This window comes from Ceratina calcarata, unplaced genomic scaffold (genome assembly GCF_001652005.2).
Source record: "Ceratina calcarata isolate Rehan_Ccalc_2016 unplaced genomic scaffold, ASM165200v1 scaffold371.2, whole genome shotgun sequence".
Lineage (NCBI taxonomy): Eukaryota > Metazoa > Arthropoda > Insecta > Hymenoptera > Apidae > Ceratina > Ceratina calcarata.
The window spans coordinates 665,457-679,735 of record NW_017160229.1 but is presented as its reverse complement, the minus strand read 5'-3'; the positions used below and the strand labels follow the sequence as shown (position 1 = coordinate 679,735).

The 14,279-nt window shown below is 35.3% G+C and overlaps 3 protein-coding genes and 1 long non-coding RNA gene across 4 annotated transcripts; 2 read left to right on the top strand and 2 right to left on the bottom strand.

Annotated features, from left to right (window-relative positions):
* Nucleotides 1-318: 318 nt before the first annotated feature.
* Nucleotides 319-3,249, top strand: SC35 (SR family splicing factor SC35). The gene is made up of 4 exons (XM_018026120.2): nt 319-630; nt 1,040-1,183; nt 2,255-2,452; nt 3,164-3,249. The coding sequence occupies exons 1-4, from the start codon at nt 449-451 to the stop codon at nt 3,168-3,170; spliced, it is 531 nt and encodes a 176-aa protein (XP_017881609.1). The 5' UTR covers nt 319-448; the 3' UTR covers nt 3,171-3,249.
* Nucleotides 3,250-4,641: 1,392 nt separating this feature from the next.
* On the top strand, nt 4,642-5,583 carry LOC113464441 (uncharacterized). Its single transcript, XR_003389297.1, has 2 exons — nt 4,642-4,980; nt 5,087-5,583. It is a non-coding gene; the product is annotated as an uncharacterized LOC113464441 (long non-coding RNA).
* Nucleotides 5,584-5,903: 320 nt separating this feature from the next.
* Nucleotides 5,904-9,156, bottom strand: frj (membrane bound O-acyltransferase domain containing farjavit). The gene is made up of 6 exons (XM_026814247.1): nt 8,673-9,156; nt 8,003-8,280; nt 7,796-7,947; nt 7,241-7,449; nt 6,866-7,181; nt 5,904-6,399 (listed from the first exon to the last, which is right to left on the bottom strand). Exons 1-6 carry the CDS (start codon nt 8,879-8,881, stop codon nt 6,190-6,192), a joined length of 1,374 nt encoding a protein of 457 aa, XP_026670048.1. The 5' UTR covers nt 8,882-9,156; the 3' UTR covers nt 5,904-6,189.
* A 1,279-nt stretch (nt 9,157-10,435) lies between these two features.
* LOC108625818 (28 kDa heat- and acid-stable phosphoprotein) lies at nt 10,436-12,701 on the bottom strand. Its single transcript, XM_018026119.2, has 5 exons — nt 12,541-12,701; nt 12,286-12,383; nt 11,597-11,728; nt 11,404-11,534; nt 10,436-11,235 (listed from the first exon to the last, which is right to left on the bottom strand). Exons 1-5 carry the CDS (start codon nt 12,548-12,550, stop codon nt 11,019-11,021), a joined length of 588 nt encoding a protein of 195 aa, XP_017881608.1. The 5' UTR covers nt 12,551-12,701; the 3' UTR covers nt 10,436-11,018.
* Nucleotides 12,702-14,279: the final 1,578 nt, after the last annotated feature.

Sequence of the window (14,279 nt, the reverse complement as noted above, 5' to 3'; positions counted from 1 at the left end):
AAACGTTAATTTCCACTTATTTAATGTCCAATTGAATTAAAGATTTAAATCATTCATCTGCAACCCTGATGGAATGAAAAATAGATCGACCGTCCAAATAAGAGACTTCAGACTAGGAAGAAAATAAATAAAAATTTTCCCCTTTTTCTATCAACATGTAAGAAAAAAATACAGAAACTCCTGCAAAATATTTCTCTTTTCTCTTTTACCGCGTTAACGAAAATACATTGGACGCTTGATATACTAGCGGAAAGAGGTTTGACTCGTGTAGTACAACATTGTCACGTCATTTCCCACCACATTGCGCGTAGAGGTAGAGGTAGAGGCCGTTCTTCCGCCACTCGCCATTTTGTTCCTGATGTGCGTGGACGTGTGCCACTTAAACCGTAACTGATTTTTCGGTTCGTAGTGTGTTCTGTTCATTCTCGAGCCCGAAAAGCCGGCGAATATGAGCTACGGCAGACCACCGCCCCGAATCGACGGGATGGTATCCCTTAAAGTAGACAATCTCACGTACAGAACGACGCCGGAGGATTTGAGACGCGTGTTCGAGAGATGTGGCGAGGTTGGCGACATTTATATACCAAGGGACCGCTTCACCCGCGAAAGCCGCGGGTTTGCTTTCGTCAGGTACGTTGAAAAACCATTTTCCCTTATATCTATCTATTAGACGTATTTTTATAATCACGATTATACGAATGTGACGTCATTGTGATATTTAGATAGCGCGATTGAGTCTGTAGATACCAACAAATCGTTGGAGCATAGCAAAGTATCTACTCCAAGATTCCAAGCATAGACAATTTTTCCTAGATTCGAACGAAATTATCATTTCATCGCTGTGCCAATTTAGCCGAACCGAATTATGAAATAAAACAAATTAATGTTAAATGAATCTCGATAGTCTAGTATTTATTATTATATTTATTATCATACCAGATGCAAGCCAGATGTTGCCCATATGTGATCTACTTGATCTTGTCATATATATATAAAGAGGGTCGCAGTTTTGGTGATATAAAACTTTGATATATTTCAGATTCTATGATAAACGGGATGCAGAAGATGCACTAGACGCTATGGATGGAAGATTGCTGGATGGTAGGGAGCTCAGGGTTCAAATGGCACGATATGGGCGACCAACTTCTCCACATCGCAGCCGTGGAAGCCGTCGGCGTGGAAGGTAATTTTTTTCCAGTTACATTTTGCAACAAGTACAGTGGTACTTTGGTAACGTGCTTGGTTAATGATCAGTGATTGTAAGAAGAAGTTCTCTATGTTAACCGACTCTTAATTGTGCGAATCTCTACATGTAATCGAATTATAATCGTAAGTGGGAAAGAGAACATCCACTCACCTTGGAGAACAGCAGTTTTGATTAACGACTTACAGGTTAAGCTATAACACGGTAGATAGGTTCCTAGAAAATGCCGTGTTGTGTGAAACTGATATGAGACCCAGACCCAGTACAAAAAAGGGGGTTCTATTCCGAAAACTTTTAAAAGACGATCCAATATTTGTATGTTTACTTCTAAAGAAATAAATTCCTTCTTAAACGTTGTTTTTTTTATCTTTATCAGACATGGCTCGGGACTAAAGCTTGATTTTCCAAAAATTGGTCTTAAAGATGGAAAAGTCACTTACAATTATAATTTATTTATATAATTTCATGCAAAGTCATTATAGTTTATTATTCCTACCAGTCATTATTTTAAGGTAATTTAGTTTTTAAATATGTTAAACAAAAATCATGTTATCTAGTGCTGTAGAAGTACAGTGTTGTACGAAAGTTTTTGTAATTTTCTTATCGTGTTAGAATGGAACAGTGTCATAGAATGCAGTGCTATACGAGAGTTCCTGCAATTTATCGTATGTTACATCGTATATCGTTTATTACATTAAAAAGAAGTTGATGTTTCCATTTCACAATGCCGTGTGCCTCTTTACGAATATAATTCAAAATTATTGGTGTGAGACGTGATGGGCGCGTAACTCCTAGCTGGTCAGTTCCAATTCCAGTTTCCAGTCAACGCAGTAAAACCAGCGCTGTAGTCTTTAAGTATATAATAATTAATTTAATACTAGAACTACCAATTCAGTCAAAACGACTTGTTTTTATATTTGAATAGAGAAATGCTTGTGTATATTTGAATGGAGAAATTCATATATATAAAAAGGCGGCGGTTCTAGAGTTAATATATGAATATAAAATGCATTTAAGAAGATAAAAAGATGAAGTTTCTTTTGTTTATAGATCACGTAGCAGGAGCAGGGATCGAAGACGGTCGCGCACTAGATCTCGCAGTCGATCTAGGAGCCGTGACAGGGATCGTAGACGATCATACAGCCGTAGCCGCAGTCGTTCACGTTCTGATAGTAAGAGCTCACGCGGAAAGTCACGTTCTCGTAGCAAATCTGCAGACAGACAAAAGGACAGTCGTTCCAAATCGAGGTAAGTCATCATTAGATTGCGGACTTTATGCAATTATAAGAAAATTGTATAAAAAGAAATTGTAAATGTAAAACTCTTGTACTTCTAATCAATACAGTGATTTACATTAATATTCGGACACACTTCAAAATATAATACCTTTATTAATACTAGATAAAATATTAATTTTTTTTTAGACGATTAGAGATCTTGTTTACTAACTAAACTTACTAACTTTCAACTAAATCGATGACCCGACGATTGTTCGTTCTCCTTGTTAATTAGGTCTACAAACGAGACGTTTCAACGTTTTATTGAAAACAATAAAAAAAAGTTAAAAACCTTGTCCTTTTAACTTCGAGATTCTAGCAAACAGCAATTTTTTGTTACATATTACGTAGTAAACCAGACCTCCGAACATCCGAAAGAAAATGCAAGTCGTTCGGCCCAATATTAAAAAAGTTATCTCGTTTTAAAAGATGTCCGAATACTTTCATAAGCCACTGTACATGCATAAGTGACAAACGTCGAGTGATATATAAGACAATTAAGAATATCAACAGCTAAATACATAATTCAGTGTTTACGCGATTAAACAAATGTTTATCGAAAACATATACATATGCAATAGATGTTTTCTTTTGCATAAAGATCCGGAGTCTAGTCATCATGAATTCTCGATCGTTCTTTTCAAATATGTTCATTTAAAATATTTTACTTTTTCTTTTTCAGAGACTGAAGTAATGGAACCATATGCAAGTACAACTGTGAACAGATGCACACGCCGCGAATGCAGAATAATCGTTTCTTGAGAACAAAAAGGTATTATATTACCCTCTATACCTAGAGCAACACTGTCGCACGTTCACATTTCTTCTGTCACTTACATATTAATTACGACAGCGCACTTGTTTGGGTTAGACAAATGATAAAACGAGATAAGAAAACCCAAAAACTAATTTTAAATGTAATTGTATCTAGACTGTGAGTTTAAGAGACTCATTTTTCAAGTTCTCATAATTATTCATTAATCTGTTAAGTGATATATATATACATATATATATATATATATCTACATATATAGTACCGAGCTTTTGCTTTTTTTTCCCAATTCGAAGTAAATATATCGTTTTTTTTCGCCATGCAGCGACCACGACAGCTTGTTTCTTGATTAATAAATTGACATCTGATTTTGATTAAATTATGAGATTTTCATAGGAAATACACGTTTCACTGTTCTAAAATTAGTTTGGAATTTTACTGAAGTAGAGCACATCACATTCGAGTTCATATTCTGTGAATAAAAATTGTTATTCGAATCGTACAACGTTCCTTTTTACGTTGTACTATATATAGTGTGCACAATTTCTAGTACGCGACTATATATAAGTGAGTTATATTTGTTTCCTACATTTTCCGAATCATGTGGCATACGTATGATATTGCAGCAAATCAATTATTTCGATTAAAAGTGTCAATTGCGAATTCAGTCTTTCCGTCGTTCATTAAATTGCTTCGAACAAGGTGGATTAAATTATCACTGAAAATAAACGAGGAGTGATATATGGTAATTAGCAGGTAATGTAAACTGTGTCGTGAGATCGACTTTTCAACTTCTAAATCGTGATGATTGTCCTAATTTTCTATTAATTTACGATGATCGACCTTTATCAATCAGGAGAAAGAAAGGAAAATTTCAAATAAATTTATAGAAATAAGTTCTGCGTTTCTGTAATAGTAGACAGGTTTATTTAATGTAAGTTTCCCATTTCTAATAAAGTGTAATAAAAAATGCAGAGGCCGGAACTACTCGAATAGTTTTAGACAGTGTTTAAAATATCAAATAAATTAGGTGTAGACGATACTGTCTAATCAATTTTCTTACCGTTTATATCTATCTAAAAATGAATTTAGATAATCTTGAGAATATGCGCATATGAACACATGCTGTACCGTTCTCAAACATCAGTTCTAGTTTCGACATTCACAATTCTGCTAAATGTTTTATTTCTAAATGTTATTAACTGTCATTAATCTTAGGTATACTAAATTTCGTTAAGTTAGCTCGTAGTACTTAACGTCTTGCTTTGTCTTTAAATGTTATATCTTCAAATATCTCGAAAATAATGAAAGATATGAAAAATTCCTGACACACGGATGCGACACGTTTATTCCTTATATAACTAAGTTGTAATTTTATGGTGCCACAGGCGGTGGAAAGGAGTGGCGTGGCGAGTGTAGCCGATGATGGGGTAGCTGAGAGTAAGCAGTAAGCCGAGAGTAGCAGGGCTGTAAGCAGTTTGCAGTAGCGAGCGGTTGGTGGTCTGGTGAAAGCAGATTCGCGCGAGAGATTCGAGATCAGGGGCGAGAGAAAGAAAGTCTGTGTGAGCGAAAGCTCTCCGTCGACTCTCCTCTCCTCTCTCTCTCTCTCAGTGGGGGGTCGCCGTGTGTGCAGAAATCGCAGAAGGGTACGGTCTCTCGGGAGTGCGCTGAGAAAATATGACGGATGCGGTTGCTGTCTCTGTCGACCACCTTCGTCCGGTTTGCAGGTAGAGCATCACCAGACCTCGCGGGCAACGACTCATTCTCAACAGTTACATTTTAATTGTATTTCGCGTGGTTTCTTCAAACGAATTATTGTATATTCCTCTCCAGGGTTGGCTCATTCGAAACCGAGCATGCTTTGTTCTCTGCGTAGGTCCGACTCGTAAGTTTTGATACATTCGATTGCCTCTTTTTTGCTAATTAACGTCAGACTCTTTCATTCCTGTTTTTAATCATTCATTTTTATAAATCAGAACTAATTTCCATTATTTTGAAAACAGAACAATTGCATTTTTATTATCGTTGTTTTCGTATTTCGTGGAAAGGGTTCGTAAATTTTCAATTTTATATGCGATCATCGCTTTGGAACACTTGCCGCCACATTATGAATAATTGAACGGGTGGGAAATGGGATCCTCTCGCTTTTCTTGTGTCTCTTTCTTTCAGGTCTCAGTAAACATCGGTAGAGTAAGTATGTTTTACAATAGAGGTAAGACAATGTCTTAATATATACATTATTTTATTTATTCTATTTTTTGTTTCCAAGGTACATTTTTGTAGAAATGTGGTGGGTTGTGCGATGAATAAAAGTTACTTTATCGAAGAAATACATCTTTTTTATTTCTCAGTTAAATAAATGGAAGAGTCCTCTAAATATCCGAGGAGAATCTTTCTTTTAATTAGAGTAAAACTTATTATTCAACACCCTACGGACTCATTGATTCAACAACAATAAAAAAAAGTATTGCTTTACTTTAACAAGCATTTTACACGTGATCATTAGACCGCAGATTTTATGGATCTCTACGAAAACTTAATGTAGAAAGAAATGAAAGCACTACATGCAATGTACAAAAATATAGAAAATATCAAAAGTAGATTGTATATTGCAATATTTAAATGATAAAAGAAATGTTGATCTAAAATGTATTTTTTAAACGGCTACTATAAATATTTTATTTTGCATAAAAATCCTCAGTCTAATGACCATCATCCTTACATTAATATATATCTAAAAAAAAAACAATAAAAATACCCTAAAGAGTGTAGTACCTAAGTTACCCTAGACTTCTTTAGAAGTAGATAATGGCTCGATTTGTAAAGTTACGCGGAAATACGTATTCAAATACGTATTTCGTTTAAATGTATACCTATATATATCTAAATATTAGAAAGACATGCAATTTCGTGCAGAATCGTTGATCACTTTCTTCTTACTCTTCTTTCTTAGCTTTCTTCAAAATGTACGGCTTACAACAGAGAACGGTAACGTACATTAAGAGTGCGACGATGTGGCCAGAGAAGTAAACTTGCTTATAATAGTGCATACAGTCCTCGAAGCCTAATAATAAGAACGGCACTCCTAAATAAGCCATACAAGTCGTTTTCTCGTACCATCCTAGCATATACCATAGCGTATTGCTCTAGACAAAAATGGAATTGTCAGTAATTTCCAAGTCTCATTAGTCGACTACAGATATTTATGTAAATTCCTATTTTTATAAATAAAATTAAAGAAATGAAGTGAACATACAGCACTCCTATTAATATATTCAAACACGTTTAAAAACAATAATTTTTTTAATACTGAATCAAACGACTTAATTTTCTGTGGTACATTAGAAGACTTAGAGTACTGTACAATGTGTAACAAAAATATAAAAAAACTCCTGTTCAAGGAAGCTGTTTGATTCAATATTGAATAAGTTATTCTATTTTAAAGTGTACCCGAATATTAATAAGAATCACTGGTTTCTCTATTATAAATTGTGTTTAACTTTGAATACTTTGCATTTGTTTACATGTTATGTATTGCACACTGCCTTTCTTTAAATTATTTAAAATGCATAAATACCCATATTTTGAGTAGCCACCGTATCTAGTACTTACAAAAGTGGCTTCTTCGTTCTGCCGATAAAACTTCGTGACTAGATCATCGGTTAACATGAACAAAGGTATTTGGCAAATACAAATGAAATAGCCAGGCGCCCAGCCATGCCAAATGGCAGACAACGTTAACGTGACTAGAGTTCTCAGGCTCTTATACGGGAATCGTTTGTACACGTAGACGCCGAAGTAATATTGAATGCATCCATTCCATGCTTTCATGGCTGTTCTCACGGACATGCACGTTTCCAGTCTCTTAACATCCATATTATAAACCGCATTAAAGTTGCATTCATCGGCTCTCAAGTCTTCCGGCAATCTGTGACGAAATACGTTTTACAATTCTCATTATTAATCGATTTACCAGGAATTTCTTACTCTTTCTCTATCCTCATGTAATCCTTCGGCCCCATCCCTGGAAGAGGATTCGATTTCGCCGGGTATGCACCCAATCCAGCCATCTGGCAAGCGCATTCGGCTAAACCCATACCAATGTACATTCTTAATCGAAACACCGCGAATGTGGGGTACATGTAGAAATGCCTATAAAGAAAAGACTGCTCCGCGTATTCCTCCGTCAAGACGTACTGAAATTTGAAATAGAATTCAGTATCCTGTCCGTGCGCTCTTAAATAGACAGCGGATTTATAGTAAAATTGTATCGGCATTAAGTATAAAGAATGTCTGCTATATTGAAAACTCTACAAAATATCAAAGGTACGTTTATAGAAAAATTGACTGAGATGCCTGAGACTGTCGCGGCCTGAACGGAAAGTTAGTGTCAGTCACCGATGACTGACGCGGTACTCAACGTGTTAACATTTATAATAATTATATGATAAAAAAAATATTCATTTAGAATCTTTTTAACTGATACCATGAAATTTGCATAAAAATCCGCGATCTACTGTTGAAAAAGAAAATCTGTATTACATTGACAGGGTATAAGTAATTCATTATCAAAAACAAGACACAGTAGACCACAATTGCTTGAAGTTTAGGTAGGGTCAAAGTCCAAGGGTCTACGCATTTGTAAAACGGTCTGTGTAGGTGATCCCAATAAGTTCTGTATCGATAATAAGGGCCTACAAGATGATAAAAATCAGCATAATGTTAAAATTGAATCGAATCAAAAGTTACCTGTTAATAGTCCCATGTAGCTGAAACCGTAATGGAATACGTCCGTTATCCCTACATTTTTTAGTGCCTTAGAGCTGACACCTTCCACATCGTCTTGGGCATCGTCTCGACCATCAGCAGCATTTATTTCGAAAGCCAGGCCAGATATTTTCAGTGTCATTATCATAAGTATAAGGTTTGTATGAGTCGATACTACTGGCAGACCGACATAGTCTCCCAATCGGGATACGAAAAGTAGGTAAAAAAATGAAAAATAAAAACTGGCTAGGTGACATAGTCTGCAAAAGACAAAGTTAGAAACAGTGAAAATTCGTTGTTGGAACATAAAAATGATATGTTAACAATTTCCTGTTCATCTAACTGTAACAAATATTTATACTTCTCATGAGACTGAATAATCGAACGTAGAACTAAGAACTTTGAATCACATTGCAATCGAGACTACTTTAATACTCGATAAGTAGCAATTATGACTCTTAAAAGTGAACAATCATCATCACGCACAGTGTATTCGATACATCGTTCAAAAAGAAGGGGGAAACCTACGTCTCATATAATTTGAAAGTTAAGACGTTTGACCGATAAGATAAAGAAACTGAAATTCTGTTTGAAATGTTCGACGCGTACAATAATATGTACAATAATATAATAATAATAAATACTATCGTACTTCGGTGAGAACTTGGTTATGATAATCGCGTTAATCAGGGTGAAGATTAAAGGATAATATGTGTGGCTCCCAGACACGATCACAGTAATCGCGAAGCCGATGATAGTTCCGATCCATTTTTTCACGTCCGGGTCACTGATGTTACGGTAATAAAACCCAATGAAGACACAGAACGATAGTAGTAAGACGTAGATGATATCCGACCACATTGCGTCGGCTCGGATCAACGGCTCGACTGCAGAACCTGCACTGTCTGTCTTCCATCCTGTTTCCTCTTTTTACCCGATCGACACACCAAATTATAGCCAACTAGACGCATGAACTTTGTACACGAATTAATGCTTTGTCTGAATCGAGGTTGTATATTTTCATCGAGGTTCTTAGCATATATTGTGCAAAATGATTTTTGATGAAGCATTAGAAAGAATCATGAAAGTCCGTTAGACGCTGATGTCAAGCCGCCCGCTAAAACTCCTTCGATACCAATCTTCTACTCCTAACTATTGTTATCAATACCTGCCTGGAATAGAAGAAATCTCAAATTAACGAACACGATAGCAAAATAAAATTGGCAATACGCCTTATGACTATTTTTAATCAAAATGTATAATTGAGATATGTACAGGGTGTCCCAGAATTGAATGATCCAACTGCACCAATATATGTTCTATAAATAAAAATAAGAAAATAATGTTATATAAACATGTCTGCAAACGCTTTTATCTCAGTTTGTTACATTAAAAAGAAGTTAATGTTTCTATTTCAAAGTGCCGTCCCCCGTTACGAATGCTCTGTTTCTTTGTATTCTTTGTATGCGACGGGGCAAATGCGCCCAGTTTTTCAGTTTCAGTTTGACATAGTCTACCGACCGCAATATGATCGTAACATCGCAACCAGTGATGCTAGAATTGCTACTTTTGAATCACTCGTGATCCCATCACGTTCGTTCCCAATCACGATGATTTTTCATAGGAATTCGGGATTGCTTCTGATTCTTTCAGAGTCTGCACTTGCGCACCTCACATGGGCCGTGCATGGGCATTTAATTTTAATATTGTATCGAATTTTTTAAAAATTAAAAGCTATATTTCCTTTATACTTTAGCAGGTATTGTGATTATAATAAGTACTGTACAAAATCACGACCATAATCACTTTTTTGACCGTTTTTACCGTTAGTAATTTTGAATACCATCCCTCAAACACCGTAAAATGTGACGCTCTCCTATTAGGGAATCTTCCGTGATATTCTCTAACGGCAGTTCAAGAATTTCCATCACAGAAAATAAAGTAATCGGAAGTAGCTTTCAATTTTTAAAATATCTGATATGATATTTCTAAAAATTTACTATTTATTTTGAAAGATAAAACTATTCACTTTTTTATAATTTACTACTTTAAATGTGCACGGCCCATATGAAGAGCGCAAATAACAGATTCTGAAAGAATTAAAACGTGATCGGATCACAAGTGATTCAAAAGTAGCAGTTCTAGCTATCACCAAAACAAAACTGTATTTGCATTAGTTTTTCGTTCTAGAACAGTTCTTGGCATTTGGTATGAAATTTTACGATATACGTTCTGACGTTTCGAAACTGATGCTAATTCCTTCGCTTATCATAACAGTATAGATATTTACATAAATTACTAGGCACATAATCGCGTTCGACTATTTCAAATAGTAAACATGGCTAAGAGCAGGTTTTATAAATATAAATGCTCGCTTTATTGTTGTATTCCAATGCATCAACAACGAATTCGCTATTAACTTTAGGATTCGTATTTTTATTATAACTTTTTATAAAGCGTTTCCAGATACTATGATTGTACAACATTTTTTTCTTATTTTTACTCATAGATCATACTGGTCTAGTTTGATCATTTAATCCGGGTGCACTGTATACATTTAAAGATTTAACACAAGTATTCATTATAAAGTAAGGATGATTGTATGTTTAAAGCAGTTACGTGCTTTCTAATCGAAATAACAGTTCAAATATTCTTTATATTTACTGTCGATACAATTTTTCTTTAAATGCACAAGGTCGATAGTCTAGTTACCAGTTAAAAATTTCTATTAGGGATTGAATAAAGAGAGAGAACGTTAAGTGGAACTTGCGACGGAGAGAAAAACAATTGAGCTATCATAATAATTGCATTTTATTATGAATTAAACGAGGACATTCCATGAAACGCTTACTGTGAATGCGCCGAGTAGATTTAGTCAATTAGTATATGTATCAATATGAAAGTATAGATTGAACTGCATCATCATTGTTAATAGTAATAGTAGCTGTGACGTAAAGTGTTCCTTTCGTTCGTAAATTGCCTGAATTCGAAACGATTTCTAGGATTTCTTGCCGAGCGCTTTTTGCCTAAGTTCTGTTTTCTTTTGCAGGGCGAGCTCTTTCTCTTTTTTCTCGGCCTCGCGTTTTTTCGCCGCCTCCTCTCGCTGCTGTTTAATTATGGCTAATCGTGCTAGATCCGCGCGGGCTTCATCTGTTTTACCCGCTGCATGTAATTTCTGATAGTTCGCCTGTGCTCTCTGTCTTTCTAATTGTTCTCTGAAAATAAACAAATGAACGTCTTATTAATTCTTTATTAAACAACACTCGATCATACAATCTTTCATAGAATGAACGATACAGTAATTAATATAGAAACAGGGTTGCAAATAAATGATTAAATGTTCAATTCAACTGAATTACGTGACTCATGTCTATCCAACTTACCGTTCTCTTCTAGATAAATCTGGCTTTGCAAGCTCTAGAGATTGATTTAATTGAGATAATTTTTTCGCTTTCTTTTGTACCCTATTTGGATTTTCAACTTGGATTAAGTTTTCTACGCCTTTCGTCTTTCCCTGGGAACATTCGAAAGAATTATGATTTCATGATGCAAGAGGGTTTGTTTCATACAACTCACCTCAGTTTCAGATTCCGAGTCTGAATCACTTTCCGAATCTGATCCTGAAGAACTACCTTTTTTTACTGAGTCACCATGTGCTTTTGGTTCATCTTCGTCCTCGTCACTGGAGCTATCATTTCCTTTATTTTTCTGAAAGATAATGTCAGTGTAATATTTAGATTTAAAACTTTTTTTATTCGTATTAAAATGAGTCAGTTCCCTAAGCAAAATTTTCAATTTACTGACATAATTGACAAAAGTTTAACAAAAATTATACATGATACAATACAACATTTTAGAATTTTTGATGCATTAGAATTGAAGGGAAGAAAATTGTAATCGTAAAAATGCATAACCCTAGAGTTTCGGAACTTTGTCAGTTTTTATGCCATACATGTTGTTAATGAAAAAATCTGAAAAAATTCCACAAGATGTACACGATACCATGGAACACTCAAGAATTTTTTATGCATTAGAATCGAAGAAAAAAGTAGTTCATCTGAATTTCTCTCAATTCGATTAAGAGTATTGCTCCGTCTTTCACAAAAAGGTAATTCAAGCCACCGATATGTACAATGCTCCAGAAAGAAAATATCAGTAACGGTGGAGGCAATCACGCTCGACCATCAAAGGAGGACAATTCGACCTTACGTACTTAACAATAATATCTAAGCCGTCGTGCTGTTGGTTAACTTAAAAATACTGACTCTCCACTGGAGTTTTTTTTCCTCCTGGCGTCGTTGCTCCTCGAGTTCCTCGGGGTTCGTGAAGTGCCGGGTCCGACCCTTGTAACTGACATATTTACCTGAAAGAATATCATGAATTAGATCCGAATTCGTATCGTCGAGGTCATCGTGTACGAAACTGCGTTCTCCTCGCGGACAAACAAAACGTGGTGGGGCACAAGACGGACGAATTATACTGTCTCGAATCAGGAGTTAATAATAATTAAATGCGCTTACCGCGCGGCATTTTTGCTAAGCGGATAACTCGTAAATGTTTATTGTACGAAAATTTTTAGGAAAGCCTCTTCTCCACTTCAAGAGAGGAATTGCGTTTAATGTCAGCTCTGATCAACACTACGTTGCTGCTGCTGCTACTGCTGCTGCTGATTTCAACATCGTCAGCCACGAGCTCTGGCGGCATGGACGACCGGCGCAGAGAATCATATACATAACATATATCATCGGTAACGCAGAAATACGCTATCCTGATATTTGTTATCATTGGGAGCCTAATACCAGCGTTGCCAGAATGAAGGATTTAAGCGGAAGACATAATTTTTACCTTTTATATTAGGATTCCCAACTAAAGTTTGGAACATTCCATTTTTAGTTATACGCATGCACAACGTTTTAACAAAATCGTTATTAGCTGCACACTTACACAATATTATTGTTCTTAGCAACTCAATTATAAAAAACAAAATGATTGGATGGAGTCGAAATAAAGGGCACATGTATGTGTACATGCATGAAAAATAGTTTATATTGTATAGTACAAAAATATACATTCAGAATTCAGATAAGAATAATGAAAAATAATATAATCGACATTTAGTTTAAAAATTTCTGTGCGTTCGTTCCAATTATTGTTAAGGCTCGTATTTCTTAATAATCTCGCAAATCTTTCAATCATTCAATATCTTGTACAGTGATATGTTCAAATACTTATTTTAGTATTTTTGACAATTCACTTGCAACATTTTTATGTCCATTAGATATAGCAACTTGCAATAAGGTATGCATTTGTTTATTACGAGCGTTTGTTGCAGCCACGAATTGATTAGGTTTTGATTCTTTTAAGAGACTTAGTTTTCTGACAATCTCGGTATTACCATTTTTCGCGTCTTTAAATAATTCTTCAATTAACTGTAGTAAATTGACGATACTTTGGTTTTTGCTAAGATTATATGGTGTTTTACCTTCTTTATTTCTAATATTATAAATCGCTCCGTAACCGAGTAAACAACAGACGATATCTAAAGAACCGTTCGTAGCTGCAATATGCAGCGATGCAGTGCCGGTAGTAGTAGTTTTAGCATTAATAAAATTGCTTAATTTATCATGACTTATGTGTTGCAACAAAAGTTGTACAATATTCTTATGACCATTTGTAGTGGCAGCGTGTAACGGAGTATTACCTTCAATACTGGCTACATCAATGTCGGCAGCATTTTTCAATAAGAAACCTACGACATTTATATGTCCATTGCTGGCCGCATAATGTAAAGGCGTTAACCCTTCGATATCCTTATCATTTAAGTCGAGTTCCTGTTTGAACCTCAATTCAATCATTTCTAATTTGTTATTTATAGCACCATTGTTGATATTATCCATCATATAATTAATAATTCGAGAAAGATGGGGTCGGTCGAACGTAAAGTCATATTTAAATGATTCTATATATTCTTTTGTGCCCTTAAGGATAGGATGACAAGGCGGAAAAGCAGCTTCCATTCGATGAAGAACTTTCATAGAGGCTACCAGCGCGCCAATCAGTTTACCATGTTTAATAAGCAAATTTATCATGTCGTGATGAGCGACTAATGTTTTCCGATGATTCGGCCCAAAAACAGTTTCTTGAATATTTAGTATCTCTTGGTAACTATTCAACGCTTCCTGATGCCTGTTTTGTTGAAAGAGTACGCAGGCGATGTTATGTAACGTTTCTATATTAGCGACATGACTGACATCATAAA

Bases quoted from the DNA above. Each gene is read 5' to 3' on its own strand.
- SC35 (XM_018026120.2), top strand. From the start codon at position 449: ATGAGCTACGGCAGACCACCGCCCCGAATCGACGGGATGGTATCCCTT. The intron at 631-1,039 runs GTACGTTGAAAA...GATATATTTCAG, and splicing joins CGCGGGTTTGCTTTCGTCAG to ATTCTATGATAAACGGGATG. The intron at 1,184-2,254 runs GTAATTTTTTTC...TTTTGTTTATAG, and splicing joins GGAAGCCGTCGGCGTGGAAG to ATCACGTAGCAGGAGCAGGG.
- frj (XM_026814247.1), bottom strand. From the start codon at position 8,881: ATGTGGTCGGATATCATCTACGTCTTACTACTATCGTTCTGTGTCTTC. The intron at 8,281-8,672 runs GTACGATAGTAT...TGTCTTTTGCAG, and splicing joins ATAACCAAGTTCTCACCGAA to ACTATGTCACCTAGCCAGTT. The intron at 7,450-7,795 runs GTAATACAGATT...TTCAAATTTCAG, and splicing joins ATTACTTATACCCTGTCAAT to TACGTCTTGACGGAGGAATA.
- LOC108625818 (XM_018026119.2), bottom strand. The intron at 11,729-12,285 runs GTCAGTATTTTT...ATTATCTTTCAG, and splicing joins AAAAAAAACTCCAGTGGAGA to AAAAATAAAGGAAATGATAG. The intron at 11,236-11,403 runs GTAAGTTGGATA...GTTTATTTTCAG, and splicing joins GATTTATCTAGAAGAGAACG to AGAACAATTAGAAAGACAGA.